The 16558-nt window shown below is 34.3% G+C and overlaps 1 protein-coding gene across 1 annotated transcript in view; it reads left to right on the forward strand.

Moving 5' to 3' along the window:
• The first annotated feature begins 202 nt into the window (after positions 1–202).
• The window catches only part of LOC126758407 (chitin deacetylase 1), a 104959-nt gene continuing 88603 nt past the window's right edge, over positions 203–16558 (forward strand). The window contains exon 1 of the mRNA XM_050472666.1: positions 203–483. Coding sequence (XP_050328623.1) covers positions 414–483 — 70 coding nt within the window. The 5' untranslated portion in view covers positions 203–413. The remainder of the gene's footprint in view (positions 484–16558) is intronic.

The following is a 16558-nucleotide window of genomic DNA, read 5'->3' on the forward strand; positions in this document are numbered from 1 at the left end:
CGCGAGTGCTCAACTCATACAACAATGCCACAAAACTGGCTAAACTGCTCGCCGGCGGCTTTTGGACCACGTTAAGCCGTAGTTGTGGCTTAAAAGTGAATTGAGTGGAAATAGGCGGCACTCGAGCTTTTCGAAAGCTTCATCGGTGAATTTCTTCAGTTGCTTCTTGCAATTTCTACGAAGACAACGACGTTCAGTTGACGGTCTACATTCGTTCGGGAAGTATCGTCGCTGTGGTTACGGTAGTGGCTGTTAGTGCGTGGATCAAGAGGAAGAAGAGCGAGAGAGGACCTAATAGTTGAATTAATTTGGTGTTAAACGCTTTTCAATCGCATTTAAGCGGTTGTTAGAATACACACTAACAAAAGAAGTATCTTTGCATAGATATCGCTTGTTTTCGGTTTAAAAATAAAATGCATAAACGTACGATGGACTTAACTCTGGCGTTAAGTGCTTTGTTGGCACTTTCTTCCTTCGCAGCTGGTAAGTTGAATAACTGTTAAATACCAGTCTATATACAGATAAAGTGAAATAAAGGAATGATATATAAATATAAATTAAATTAAATTAAAATAAATTAAATTAATTTAAATTAAATAATAGAAAAAAATTTAAATTAAATTAATTTAATTAACTTATTTTAAATTATAAAATTATTTAAAATAAAAAAATTAGATAAAAAGAAATGAAACAATATGTAATTTATGAAAAATAATCAGTTATCAAAAATAAAAAAAAATGAAATAAATTAAATTTTAATAAAATAAAGCAACATTATTACGGATATATTTTTTTAAGAATTTTGAATTTAATGAAATTAATATGAAATCATAAAACATTAATGAATATACTGGAAAAATTTAGTAATTAAATTTAAAAAAATTTCACTTCATTAAAAACAATATAATTTTAAATAAATTAATACAAAAATAATGCATATTTAAATCTTTCTAATTAATAATTAATTAAATTAATTTAAATAATGAAATGATAGAGAATCATAACTAATTACTATAAAAAGTAAACTAAATTAAATTCGCTAACATGAAATTAAACAAATTTAAATTAAAAGTAACTTAATTAAAAGTCGAGCTAAAATCAAAACAATTTAAATATAGTTTGTAATTTAATTTAATAAAAATGTAGTGTATAACAAGGGGTTAAATTATAATTCAAAATTATAAATTTATTCAAATTATTTCCAAATTGAAATTAATAAAATATGACATAATTATGTATTAAATAAAATTAAATTAAATAAATTTAAAATAAATGACAACTAATTTGAAGTTAAACTAAACCCAAACTAAGACAAACATTAATTAAATTGTGTAATAAAATTAAAAGTTATAATTTAATTAAATTAAAATTTAATGAATAAATACATATTTAGATTACAAAAATTAATTAAATGTAGCTTAAAATATATAAATTTTTAAAATTAATTTTCACCGCGATTAATAAAATATTTAGTTAAATTTAATTTTATGTAATTTGCATATAAAAATGAAAATAAATTTAATGCTAATGTGTTATTATAATTAAATTAATTTGAATTAGCTTAGATTAACTTGAATCAGTTAAAATTAAACCAAATAAAATTTATTTTAATTTAAATTAAATCAAATTAAATAGAACTAAAGTAAATGAAATAAAAATTTAAATTTCAAATATTTTTTTTGAGCTCAATATTTTCTAAATTAACTTTAATTAAATACAATTTAATGACTTAATTTTTTATTATTATAATTTAACAAAAACAAAACAAAATATGATTAAAAATTTTAATTATTTCAATTAAATATTTGTTAGATCATGAAAAATTAATCAAACTAAAATCGAATTGAATATAATTCTCTTTACAAATAACGGTAAAAAATTATGTTGAATTGAAAAAAAATATAAATAATAACCAAATTATATTAAAGCAAAAAGTATTTAACTATTTTACTAATTTGAGATTAAATCAAGACAAAATTAAATAATTTATATTCATGGAATTGAATCTAAATTGATTTAAGTTAATTGCATATAAATAAAAGGGACTTTGTTTTAATAAAAAATATTTAAAAAAGTGATGGAAATAAACAAAATTAATTAATTTCAAATTAATTATTAGATAATTCATTAATTTAGTCTTTAAATTTTTAAAATCAATTTTAATTTTAGTTTTAAAATTTTAAATATATTAATTTCTAATTAATCAAATTAAAATCGAATAAATTAATTTTTACTTATAATTATTAAATTAATTAATTAATTAAAATAAATTAAAAAATTAATTAATATATTTAATAATTTTTAAATTAATTAATTTCAGTTGTCCTAATTAATTTCAAATTGATTCAATTAAAATGAGAAATTTAATTTAATTAAAATGAAATTAATTTGAAATTTAATTATTGTATTTAAAAATTAATTCCTTAATTTAATTTCAATTAATCAAACAAATTAATTTCATCAACTTAATTCAAACAAATTATGTTCAAATAGCAAAAATAAAATAAAAATTATTTAAAAAACATAAACTAATATTAATAGTGGTATAAATAGTAAACCTCATACAGCACACTACGGTAACTGCATGACGTATTGAACGAGTTCCGCATGTGTGGAATGCAACAAATTGTCTACGTTGCGTTTTTCCATAGATTTCCTTACTTTTTGTTTTGTTTCGATTTTGCTTAACGCCGACGGTCGGCAGCTTTTTTCTAATGCTTTAGTTTTTGTGTTATTTATACTTTCATTTTCTAAGATTTTTTTCTTTTTGTGATTTTTATTGTTATTATTATTATTTATTTTCTTGTAATAAATAAAACACGCGGCGACTTTCAAACTAACTCCAGCCTCTTAACGCGGGGTATTGCCGCATGGACGTGAACTCTTTGTTGCAGCGACTTTGTTGCTGATGTGGTATGACTGGTATTTCTTGATTTGCTTTGTGTTATTTTTTCATTTGTCGTCAGCTTATCTTTACTTTTTGTAGTTTCCCCCACCTCTTTTATTTTCCACATAGCTTTTGTCTGCTTGCCGTGCCCCACAGAAATTAGGTAACACTTGTGCTCGGAGAGTTTTCACTCAGGCTCACACTATCACTCTTATACATACGATATGATATATTTTACCGACTCTTTCTGTTATCAATGTTGAATTCCGTTGTTTTCACAGCGCGTAAATATCGAACTATGAGTATTATTAGCTGAAAGCTTGGGTCCAAATTTGCTACATATATCCGCATTGTACTTCACGTCTCATTTGCATATCGCTGAGTTTTTTTTATTACTGCATGACATTTATTTATTTCTTCGTTACATGTGTTTAATGCCAACAATATGACCATTGGTCGCCTGACATTTCCTCACAGTATGTAATGTTGTGTTAATGTTAATGTTTAGTTGTCAGCTGAGCGTTTTGGTACTTATATCTGACTTACTCGACGTCCTTGGCCATGTAGTATATAAAAATATACTACAAAATATAGACTGCATGGACTTCCTACTCCATTGAACCCGCTAAAATCGTTTGCTTAAGTCATTTAGTGTCACTTACACATCAGACTTGCAACAAGTTGCACTCATAGAAAAACTGTGGCAAGGTCAATTCCTTGAATTGAATATCAAATGGCTGGCTTATATCAATTGCAGCAGTTTCAGTGTCAATGTCGCCATTTATTATCTTGTCTAATATATAATTATCGATTTTATGTAACTGTGGAATTTTCTTATTGCTGAACCTCTTAGACTGGCGGTTTTAACCACACAAGCTACAAACTACTAATATGCAGAATATTAACAATAATTCGCTACTTTTCGTATAATACAGGGTATTCCGATTTAACTGATAGCAAGTTTTTGTAGTTGTTTTTACAAAAAAAAAGATTAAATGGAATTAATATGTGTATACCTGCATGTGGTCTTATGTTTGGGAATGTCTAGGCATTACATCATCTACTTTAACTCAGACACTAGTTATCGCAACAATGTTGTCTACAACCCTTTTCATTTCTAATACCCTCTCAGAGCACACAATCTATAGGTTCTTCATAGATTTTAGACGGTATATTTATTCAAATTGAAATCCTATACTCTCTTCGTGTGATCTTGAGGTAATTGCCTACACCACAGTGTGTAACTGAACTTCATACCGTTCCCACGACAGTCGGCTCTATGAACTCAAAATGGATCTGGATTTTTATCCAGCCAAGACTGTCAATTCGGCGCTATTCCTCAAAATTACTTCAAGAATATTTTCTGCCGTTACAACAACAACAACAGAGTGATCATTTTATGAGCCGTACTCAAGTTTGTACTTGTTTCACATGATTTAAAAATCGTCATAAGAATTTAAATCACGACCAAAGACCAGGTCGTCCAAAAGAAAAGTTCAAGAAATTTTTCCACATTTTACTTAGGAAGTGTTATCTGTGTGATTAGATACGGTTAAAAACTCTATTTGACTATTTTCAATTACCAAAACTAAAATCCAACAAGAAAGGATCATTTCATGTTAATATCCCAGTCACTTAACCAACCGTAACCTACATAAAACATCTATGCAAATGCTAGTTCAGTATTCCAAATGATGTACGGTGTGTCTTTAGCTCACACTTTGTAGATATTTTTTTTATGTTTGGGGTTGACAATATCCAATATTTATTCTTTTTCGCAATGTTACTTTCAAAGTAGTTTATCTTCTAAACTACCTTCGCCAAGCTGGAATTAGAAAATTAGCGAAATCTTTGAAGCTTCTTCACATATATGTATTCACTAGTAGCGAGTGTTCCCTTGGTGGTTGCAAATGAAATTTTCCCTTTTTTTAATAAAGAGTGAACTAACCCCAGCAGTTTATTAGTAAAGCCGTAGAAGCATTCGAATAACTACATTTCGAAAATCCATAGCTGATATGAGTCAAATTACGAAAAATATTGAAACGTGCTTAAATAAGAAGTACTCCAATAAAACATCTACTTATTGCCATGAATTATATTTAAGGAAAGGACTTAGGGTCCCTTCGATAAATGGGATACAACTCTCTCTAAAGGACCGCACCAAGTACCTTGGGTTAGTCTCGGACAGCAAACTGCTGTGGAAGCACAACGTGGAAGAAAGAGTGAAGAAAGCTAGTAAAGCTTTATATGTATGTAAGCAGATGCTCGGCATAACCTGCGGCTGTATTCCTCTCTCATGCACTGGTGCTACACAGCTATCGTAAAACCAATTCTGCTTTAAGGTGCAGTAGTATGGTGCACAGGTGTACGGAAATCCACCTACCGGAAGCCAATGGAGAGGGTTCAGAGGCTCGCTATGCAGTGCATAACGGGAGCTTTCAGAATAACTCCAACGCCGGCTCTTGAACTGAAACTAAACCTGCCATCTATAGACCTCTTTGATAAAAATTGCGCAGCAAAATCGGTGGAATGACTACTGGCTGCAAGAGAATTTACATTATATCCTAGCTCGGTGGGTAATGACGGTTTGACAAACACCGACTACACGATCTCACTTTTCAACTGGGAAAGAAGGTTCAAAGTAAACAAAGGTGGATTCGGATGGCTCGAAAATGGACGATGGAGTTGGTGCGGGGACAGACTATCTAGGGTTAGGCATAAGGCAGCCTTTTAAGTTGCTGAGGTTTTTTGCTACTGCGTAAGCCACGGAGCTAACATCTAATGCACATGCTGGCAATTCCAGAGTTAACATCTACGTAAACAGCCAAGCAGCAATCAAGGCAGTACGTATATCGCATATCAGCCTCGTATCGCACATCAGCCAAAAGTGTCTTGGAAAGCAAAGCCGCTGTGAAAAGTTTCGCCAGAAACAAGCAACTTCACTTCTCGATCATCGAGAGCAAAGAAATAATGGACGAGATTGCCAAGAATGGTGTACGGCTAACATCCGAAAACGTGATCAACATTGGGAAACCCATTCATGGTCTATACGACGATCTGGATAGAAGAATAGTAAAAAAAATGTTTAGAGCAAGGCACCAGGGAAATAATGGAATATCTTGTTGACTTGTACCGCGTTGACAAGACTACGCTGTAAACATATGGAGTCCCCACGGTATGATAGACTTGAAGAGGTATCGATAGTGACGCCACAGAATCTGTTAGGATTCGTGTCAAGCGCAGGTATCCTAAGGGATGACAACTTCTCATCGCAAAGAACCAAAACTGGTCTATGAATAGCTCTTTGGCTTACCAGATTTTGTACATTACTTAGGATTATTCTTTTCTTTATTAATGGTCACATAATTTCCAAAAATTTTAAAATTGCAATTGGTAGAAACGTTAAGTCTATCATATTTAGCAAAACCTCAAAGACTTTAAGCCGCTTTTAATGAAGAATATGTCAGCAATTTGTTGAGATTGCGAAATTCTTCAATCTCAGCAGCCGTTATACAAATACTGGCCACACCATGGCGCTGAGCAACTTTATTTCTGAATGTCAAATGGTTATGGCAAAACAAGTTTTACAAGGAACATTTATGCGATAATTTTACAAAGAAAAACCAACACACACGAGTATATACGAGTATATACGAATTTACGCAAGTCTTTTCGAGTTATTTCTCTTGAACAGATGCGGATGCTAACCGGCGGGTGTTGAATAATGCAAAATGCCTACGTAAAGAACACGCTCGCCATGGCTGTAATGCAAATTAGACAGCAACAACAACAAAAATAATAACAACAACAACCGCAGCAATAATGGCTTTGAAATGGAGAAGTATTATTGCAGATGAGCTGAAAACGAAACTTAATGCCAATCGAATGACAACTACTAGCACAACAAATGCAACAACAAGTGTAGTAAAAAACTGGTAAATATGTAGAACCGGTTAATTATGCAAAGTTTGCGTCTAAAAAGCGACACACGCTTAAGCGGCATGCGGTTAATTATGATGGCAAACTTGTCAGAGCGATTAGCGCATGCGGCTGCCAGGCGCGCGGGCGGTCGGACAGTCGGTGGCTAGGAAAAAGAAAATAAAATGATTTTAGTTATAAATAGCAGCGAATGCCACAATAACGGGTGCTTAATGAGCGCTTAAAGAAAACAAGAAAAAATAATAAAAAAACAAAAACAAGAAAAGAAAATAATATAATATTTTTCAAAAATTTTAACAAATTAATTAACTTTGGCATGACTTAAAATTATGTAAATTTTTTCTTGCGAACTTTTTGCACTTTCGGCCATGGTCAATAGCACGGTGAACGCATGCAAATGCGCCGCAAAATACAAACGAACGCCAAAAAGCGTGTGCGAATAACATATTACCATGCAACAAATCATGCAACGCCACCGACTGACGGTCGATAAATCATAGCGCCGCTGAAAAGTGAAGCGATAATAAAGCAATAAAAGTTATTTATGCTTTAGTCGCGCTTACCAAGCGTGTGCGTGCGCGTCTATATGAGTTTTGGCAGCCAAAAGAAAGTATTAGCCATTGCAACAACAACAACACTAACGTCTTTTTTTTTTTTAAATTTTTCTTGCGCTTCCGTTTATGTAATGCGATTGCCACTAATATTATTTATCGAACGCATATTTGTCTGGCGTGCGCGTTATTTTGGGACTGGCCGAAGGCAAGCGCGCGGCTCTTGCGGTGTAGAGGCAAAAAGTTCGTGGCCAAATGCGAGCATACACACATACCCAAACCGGCTATTAACAGTTGCCAGCCAGTGATAAACAGCCAAAGATGAAATATGCCATTTATATTGGATAGTCGAAAAAGTCTTTTCGTATTTCTAACCACACTTCACTTTATTTTTTTATGTTTATACTAATAAATAAATAAAAAATATTTGCTATTTTGGTCGACCAGCTTTTGCCATCTCTCCACTAGAGACATTATTCCATCAGTGTATAATAAAACTTTCATCAGTTCATCAAAATACGTAAAGACTTTTTCGACTACCCAATATTATATGTATAATACTATGTAATATATATATATGATATAAATATATATTTACTAAAAAAACTTATATATACATACATGTATGTATGTATATAAAATATATATATCCGTAAAGTACTTGTAACCGCATATCGATTAGCCTGCTTGTCACGCTGTCGCACTCATTCACTGCCAAAGCTGCCAATGGCAACATCAAGTGCCGCATTGGCGCATGCGCTGCCCAATTTCTTGTTTTTCATTTAATTTTTCGTTTTTTTTAGTTTTTATGTCAACAACTTTTGCTTTCGTTCGCAACTAGTTTGCTTCATCTGCCAGCTGGCGTGCCCAATTCGCTTGTAGTGTGGTGTATTTCAGTTTTCTAGTCACACAGCTTCCACTTTCTTTGTGGCCCGCTGCGCCTAGCTTTTATCTCTTCACAGCTTCGCGTATATTACTTTACTTCTGCTTTATACTTAATGATTATGTAAAAGTTATTGGTGTTTCGCTTTTGGCTTTGCCGCTGTTGCTGCCCACTGCCTTACATATCGCTATAAGCGCACGGCTATTTTATTTGGTTATGTGGCTCTCGATGCTTTAGTTATGCGTTGACATACATATTTTTCTTGATTGGCGCTATTATTGTACAACTGTCAATATAAAATTGATGCATTCAACTTTTATTGTGTTAATTGCATAGGCGGATGATACCGTTACTAAATTTCCATTTCGATTTTATCACTAGACCCGTTTTATTGGAAGCGAGTATCGAAAGCTCAATACGCTTACACGAAGCATAGAGCCACTGAGACTCCACTTCACTCGTTAACCTTAAATATAGAGCTCTAGAGCATAAAAAATATACCCTAGGCGTCTTTTTTGAAGAAATAAATAGAGCACTTAGTCATGTATCCACTGGCGGAATGGTTAAAGTTTAGAAGCAACCGGGATAGCGCCCGCCATCATAGCATGGATAAGAACTCTAATAAGCTGCAGGACCGATGCAGGTCGCTCAGCTTAACGGGAACAAGTAGTCTTCTGGCGGTGTACTATCGCCTCTATTGTGGTCAGTTATAGCTAATGAGCCTCTAGGAATATTTGAAGAAAGAGCACCCAGAGTGGTGAAAGCGCTCTAAAAGTCATACACCTATGAGCAATATCGGGAACCTAGAAGTAAATTTCCGTAGAAAGGAGGTACAAGATCCCATCATGAAATTCCCCGAGGTTCAATTGAATAGAATTAATATAATAGAACAGTGGGGCTCTCTACGCATGTAAGAAAATACTGGGGTCTACATGTCCTTATGCTTAGCTGTTACACAGAGGCAGTCAAACGAATTTTCCTGTCAGCAAAATCTCATACAAAACAACGTTGGAACAGATACAGCGGCTCGCTGCACTCTCCATAATGGAAGTACTAAGAACCACTCCAACAGCTGCACCTGAAATGTTACTCAAACTACCATCAACTAGCACTTTAGTGGACAGCTCTGCAGCGAAATCAGCTGCAAGACAGGCTGTGTTGGGTTTATTCTCCATAAAGGCTTTCGGGCTCGATAAGCGAGATGCTGGTGGATAAAATAGGGAAAGAAGGTTCAAATTCACATTCAAAGTCAAGACGCAGGGACTCGCAACCTCCAGCGGAACTTTCAACATCTACACGGATGAACCAAAAATGGTTGATGAACCCATAAAGTACCATTACTAAGCATCAAACAAAGATATAGAACAGCGAATCGCAGAAACAAGGTGCATCTGTGAGCGTGGTCTCGCCCTCAAATAAGTTTAATGTACATACATATCTCCTAAATTACTAAACCTTCTGGGTACAAATGTAGCATGTCACCGGAAAGACAGCGAAGATCACCTCCCAACTGAGCCAAATAATGGTCAAAATAAGAGCCCACAGCCAGGAAAAGAGAAAGTTCCTAATGTCGACGACAATCAGCGTCTTATTATACGAAGCTAAGATCTGCGCAGACGTGCTTAAAAAGGAAACCCGGCATAAAGTAGTGGCCAGAGTGCGCCACCCCGCAGCCCTCAGAGTTGCGTCAGCCTACCGAACAGTGTCAGGCGATGCAATATTAGTTATAGCTGTAATGCCCCAATTGACCTTCCAGCATGCAAAAGGAAAAAACTGTGGGAGCTAAATAAATCATATGATAATAACAAGAGCGCAATAGAATATAAAAGATCGATACAATAAAAATACGGCAACAAAAATTGGAGAATAAAGGCACGGCAGATGGACGGTCAGGCCAATAAAAGATCTAGACTTATGGACAAGCTGGATTTTTACACAATCGAGCTATTATCCGGTCACGGATACTTCAAAAAGTACCTACCTACACAGAGTGCGAAAAGTCGAAGAGCCGTCATGCGTGTGCAATGACGCGACAGAAGACGGTGCTAAACAAACATTCTTTGAATGTGTGCGTTGGCAACGAGAACGCACCGCCGTAGAACCAGGTTGGCCCAATAAACGCGAACAATATGATATAGTCAGCGTCATGCTGGAGAGCGAATCAAACTGGGGGATTAGCCAGAAATTCGCAGCAATCTTGCTACGCAGCAAAAAGCAGGACCAGAGTGGTCAACGGCTCCTTGCAGGGTTGCGGGGGTTTTACTCCATATTATTGGTGATGGTATGTGAGGTACCTGAAGGAATCTCAGAAAGCATTTTATTAGTATGTGGCATATTAATAGTATGTAGTATTGAGAAAAATAGATAAAATCGGATCGATACTACCCCCAGCTCTCAAAAACAAAAACTCAATTATATACAGCAAGGAGGAAAAAGTGCATGCTGAATTTGCTTGCTAAATCTAGAATCTCTCAGAAAGCATTAAAAACTGCGGCCGCATAAATATTGCTCTAGGCAACTGTGGCGCACAAAAGTATGCAGTAAAAATTTGATTTTATTTTAACCTGCTCCGGCTATTTATAAGTGACATCAAAGGTTTTCATGGCATTATCACTTATGGAAAGTTAAAAACATTCTTAAACACATAAAGTGGAGAGTAAGAAAGACTTCTCAAACAATTTATGTTCTTACGCTATCTACTTGGCCATTGTTGCAGTGTCTTGTGCCTATTTGTCTCACTTATTTTCACTTATTTGCCGATAAAAGTAATTTCTTACGCGCCTTGTGGCATAAAAGGCAGTGCAAGCGTTGTGTCCAGTGCAGTTCCTTCCTTGCACTTTTTGTTCTTTCCTCCATATTTTGCTTTCATCCACATTCATGTCCATTTTGCTTTTGACTTGAATGCAATTCTCCACTATAAAGATAAATTGTATATATGTATATCCGTTGCATAATTGACACCCGGTATGCAGTGCACCCAGTGAACTCGTCCGCAATTTCGGCGACCACCGCAGCGGTTGCACAATGAGTGTTGCACAAATTTTATGCAATTTCCAATGAATATGACTATCAGCTTCATATCAGCAAAGACTACAATAATGTGCAGTTCGCTTGTATGCGCGGGTGTGTATATGTGTGGGTATGAAATTTAATTTTGATATTTTACGCTTATGGCTGCCGAGCGTTATGCAATCGAACCTTTAGTTGGGATTTTCCCTTTATTGCGCGGACAATATTATTTACACTCCTTTGTATTTATTGCGGATATTTTTTATGATTGCTCAACTTATTGGCGATTCGTGCTCTTTTAATTTGCCAAACATCACATGCATGCGTGCAGCGGTTATCACACATACACGCGCACTCACACAACCACATGCAGGGGCAAAAGTTTGCAAAAATGTAAAAGGCACATAAAATGTAAGCGAACTGAAGTAGTGAAATTTTCAACAGCCTTTTGTGCAATAAAGTTTTTTATGTAAGTCATTTATATGAAGATATTATATAATCATATATACCATACATACTTATGTTTGCTTTTGAGTTTATTCTACACTTAAACGATGAAAGATAAAGAACGAGCAAAAAATTCTGAAGATTGATAAATACATATGTATGTAAAAAATTATTTCTGATTAAGTACACAAGAAGTTGTAATTAACCGAACTGTACAGAAGTTTGAATTACAATTATTATGACCTTATGCCAAACATGTGGTCATCGATAAACTAAAAGATCTTAAATCTGATATTAAAATAATGAAATGTCAAGTTAGTGAAAATTTAAACTACTCAGATCTTTGAAAGAAATTATGAAGTGAGCAGGAAATCGGGCAAAACTGTCTGACAAATCCCTTTGCAGACCAAGGAAAGTGTTCTCAAGAAGTATTAAAATAAATTCATATAAAGAGACCTTTGTTTAAGAGAAATCTCTTTTAGCACTACTACTACTTTTACTCAAAGTACAAAATTATCGATATTACATAACGATACATTTCGATGGACTATTATATAACGATGAATTTCGATATACAAGCATAGATTATTATCTATAAAAAACTTCCTATAAAAAAATATAACTGTAAAATACTATCTAGATTATTATCTATCGGTGAATTCCGATAGAAAATTTTCGATAAAATTTTTTCTATCAAAAAATGTAACTGTAAAATACTATATAGAATATTATATATCGATTAATTCCGATACATAATTATCTATTGTTATCGATAACATTTTTTTATAAATAAATATAACTGTAAAATACTATTTAAATGTATTAATACATTAATTAACAATAGTTATAGGTAGAAAGCTATACTAAATGTACATTTGTATGTCTATAAATAAAACAGGCATATATAAAAAGTGCAGTATGCCGCACGTTCATTTTGAGAAGCGCTGCCGTGTAATTATTTCGAAAAATTTCAAAAAAACAAAAAAAAAAAACTAATAAACTTAAAAACTTAATTTCTACCACATGTTGGCATTATGCGCATTCGGGTTTTTTCAGAAAATATTTAATAAGCTTACTTATCAGGAAAAGTTGTGGTATATCATAAACAGGGTATATTATGTTTGTCACAATGTTTGTACACTCAAAAAAAAAACATGGGAGGCCTTATAAAACATATATATAAAAGGTCAGCATGACAAGCTGTCGTTTTAGTCATGTCCGACTCCATCTGCATATACTCGAAATAGTTCTAAGTTTATAAGATTGTAGATATAGTGCTGATCACGTTATTTTCTCCCCAAAAAGTTTCTTATTTATTGAAACGCCTAACATAGCTATAGCGTATAGCTGCCATAGAAACAGAACGATCGGAATCAAATGCTTGCATGGAAAGTTTTTGTATTTGTGAAGACTATTATTGCTCAAAGCAACCAAAGTTCACGTTTTTTTTTTTGCTTAATATTTTAGTATTCAAAGGAATATAATATCCGGATACCATAATCTTGATTAGTATCAGTTGCTAGTTCAATTCCCGCTTTGTAGGTTTTAGTAAAAAGTTTCTATATTTCTATATTGTGCCTAAAAATACCCGGAAATTGTAAATAAAACGCGAAATATTTAACTATTCATCAATATTTATTCTGTCGCCTTCAAAGCAATCCTCACCAGAAGTAATACACTTATGCTAACGATTTTTCCAGTCCTCGAAACATCTTTCACAAGCACTTTTTGGGATTGCCTTCAGCCTTCAGCAAATTTGTTTTCATCTCTTCGATCGACTAAAAACGGGTTCCATTCCGATAATTGTTGACTTGTTTGGATGTCAAGCTCATAAACCCATGTCTCATCGGCAGTTATAATGCTCTCCATTAATATGGAATTTATGGTACTCCTTTCGAAAAAAATTCAGCTTTATCGGGAAGAGTCGAGCAAGAACGTGTTTCATACCCAAAATATCTACCAAAATCATTCGAATGGACTCGGGAAAGATATTGAGCTCTCCTGTCTGCCTGACAATTGTCTAACACCATATTCTTCACTTTTCTAATATTTTCATCAGTTAAAGAGTCTTTGAAGGCTTTGTACCACTCGTAAGTTTATGTTTTTGATAAAACTGAATCACCGAAAGCCTTTTCCAACATTCACAATGATTCCGCACATGTAATTTGGCTGGAAATACAAAATTGGAGACACATTCTTCTTCGATATTTTTATCCTTTGTAAAAATCGCAACGCCCTACTGAGGTGTTCCGACTCAAGCGGCTGCTGTAAGTAAGCTGGTTGACAGATCGCGCTCATATTTGGCATAGTAATTCAGAACAGTTGTTTGACTTGTAGTCAAACTGTTTGATTTGTATGATCAAACATTAAAATTTAAATAAAATTCTTTAGATCCTTACCACTTTTGGGGGGAAAATGAAGATCTTATTCAAGTGAGAAATCTTTCATTCTAATTTTATTTTTAAATTTGTAAACCTTATATACTATTTTTTCAGTCTTAGTTATCTAATTAAATATTCAAGTTTCAGTTTTCAACTATACAATGCAATACATGTGTGTGTGTGTGTGTTGCCATATAATTTATGTTGCATGGTTTGGGTTGTTTTCAAGTGCACATGTGCATTTGTAATCAATTGCCCAAACCTAAGTAAATATGTTTATTAATACATTCCGCCTTTTTGAAGCAATGAACATGTTCAATTTTGAACAACAGTCCTACCAACTTAGCAAAGTATTTTTTTTTTTTGGAAATATCATTTACTAAGGGTTTAAATCGAGAAATATAACTCAATATTTTCAGTGCGAAAGTATATATAGTCATTTATATACATACATTTTACACTTATATGTTTTTCGTAACATTTAAATTTTTTACATTCCTTTTATTACTACCTTTTATATCCTTACCCTCCACCACCACGGCGGACACAACCGACACAAATATTTACTGCGGTCGTTGCGTTTATTTATATGCCAAAAAAGGACCGTAATTGAATTTATTGCCAGTCTTACGCACACGCCGAATTACGAAGCCTCTTTCTTGCCGTGAATGCCAGCACACACAGGCGGCTTCGTTTCCAATTTCGCCCGCCACCGCACCGGTCTTGCGCGGCCATGTGTCGCGCGCAATTGTCCTGCTGTCATTAGTGCAATTTTTCGTGTTTTTATTTTAAAATTTACATTTGTAAAGATTTTTACATTCCGCGCCAACCAGCGAAGTCTGTGTGTGTGTGAGTGCGGTACTTTTGTATACATAATACAATAACGGCAGGGATGTTGAAAGTCGCAATCAACGAGCGTTTCTCAAGTGTCGCAGTCATCGATAAAGCTTTGTTTCCACCACAATTGCGCTTGTTGTTGTGCGTGCATGTACTCGTTGGTAGTTGTTGTTGTTGCAATTGACTCACAACGATCAACCGTTTAAATGTGCAGCTTTACGCACATGATTATTGCAGCGATGTTGTTGTTTTTTATTGTTGTTGTTGTTGCTGTCGTTCTTGTTTTTGGCGGTGTTGCTGTGGCTGGGTTGTTGCTGCTGTTACTGATATTTTGTTATTGTTTTTTTTTGCAAATTTTGTTGTTTTTGTTGTTGCAGCGTTAATTGTTATTGTTGTTGTAATCGATATTTCACTTCTGTCGCTCACATTATTATTCTTGTTGTATATTTGGTTATTGTTGTTTTTGTTTCTGTTGTTGTTGCGCTGATTATTGTTATTATTTTTGTTGTTGTTGTCGCGGTTATGCAGTGTTGGTTTGACCATTTCGCACCAATTTCGGTATTGTTTTCAATCGTCAGCCGCAGCAATTTACTTTGTTTGTGCCGCCATTGTTGTTGGCGTTTATTTACACATTCGCATACCGGCGCCGCAGCAGCTACAGCGTCAGCAACGCCACCGCCAGTCGCTGCTAGTGAAATATTGAGAGAATTTCAAGCGTCCATTACGCTCAGGCGCCAACATTGCATGACTTTTCTTTCGACACGAGTCATTCCTTTGAAAGTAGTTTACTTGTCATACTCTTATTTGCATACTTAAATTTGCGGTGGTGTGTGTATATAGTATATACTCACGCACACATACACAAAAAAGACGCGTGTGTGTGCAACCATGCAGCGCATGCTGCTTGTAAGCTCGGCATTTAAGAAATTATTGAAATGAATTATGGCCATATCTTGAGCCGACCTCTGTGCTTGTGTGCGTGTTGTTGTTGGTGTTGTGGTATCTGCATGCGTAAATGAGTGCGTATTAATTAATTAATGCACAGTGGTAATTTACGAAATTGATTGCAAGGAATCACAATCCGAGGCGCTGGACAGGCGCTGATAAAAACCAGAAAGTCGAAAGAAATATATTTTTCGCAAAACACTCACACTCATACATACACATATACATATATACGTATAATAATAGTTTGCACAATGTGTGTGCGTGCGTTCGGTTTTTAATTTGCTTTTAAGTTGAATTAATGTTTCGACAGCAATGCGAGCGATTTTTCACAGTTATGCCCATTATTTGTATGGCTTTCGAATAAACGCCATAAATCTGGGTTATAATCGACATTCAAAAATTTTACTTCGCTGTGACTTTTGTATATGTGAATATTTACATTTGGTGTAAAATCTTAAAATCAGGGCATAATTAAAAATCAGACCTCATATATTTTTCGCACTTGCTCCGATTCTCTTTTTCCGCCCACGATCTGTCTTTAAGCGCAATCTTCTTAGAAATAGAAGTTATTTTTGTAGTGGTAGAAAACATTCCTGAAGAAATTTCGAGGAATTCTGCCGAGTTGATAACCTTGACCGGATAAGAATTCGAGCCCGTTCCAATTATTCAAACCCGA

This window comes from Bactrocera neohumeralis, chromosome 5 (assembly GCF_024586455.1).
Source record: "Bactrocera neohumeralis isolate Rockhampton chromosome 5, APGP_CSIRO_Bneo_wtdbg2-racon-allhic-juicebox.fasta_v2, whole genome shotgun sequence".
Classification (NCBI taxonomy): Eukaryota; Metazoa; Arthropoda; class Insecta; order Diptera; family Tephritidae; genus Bactrocera; species Bactrocera neohumeralis.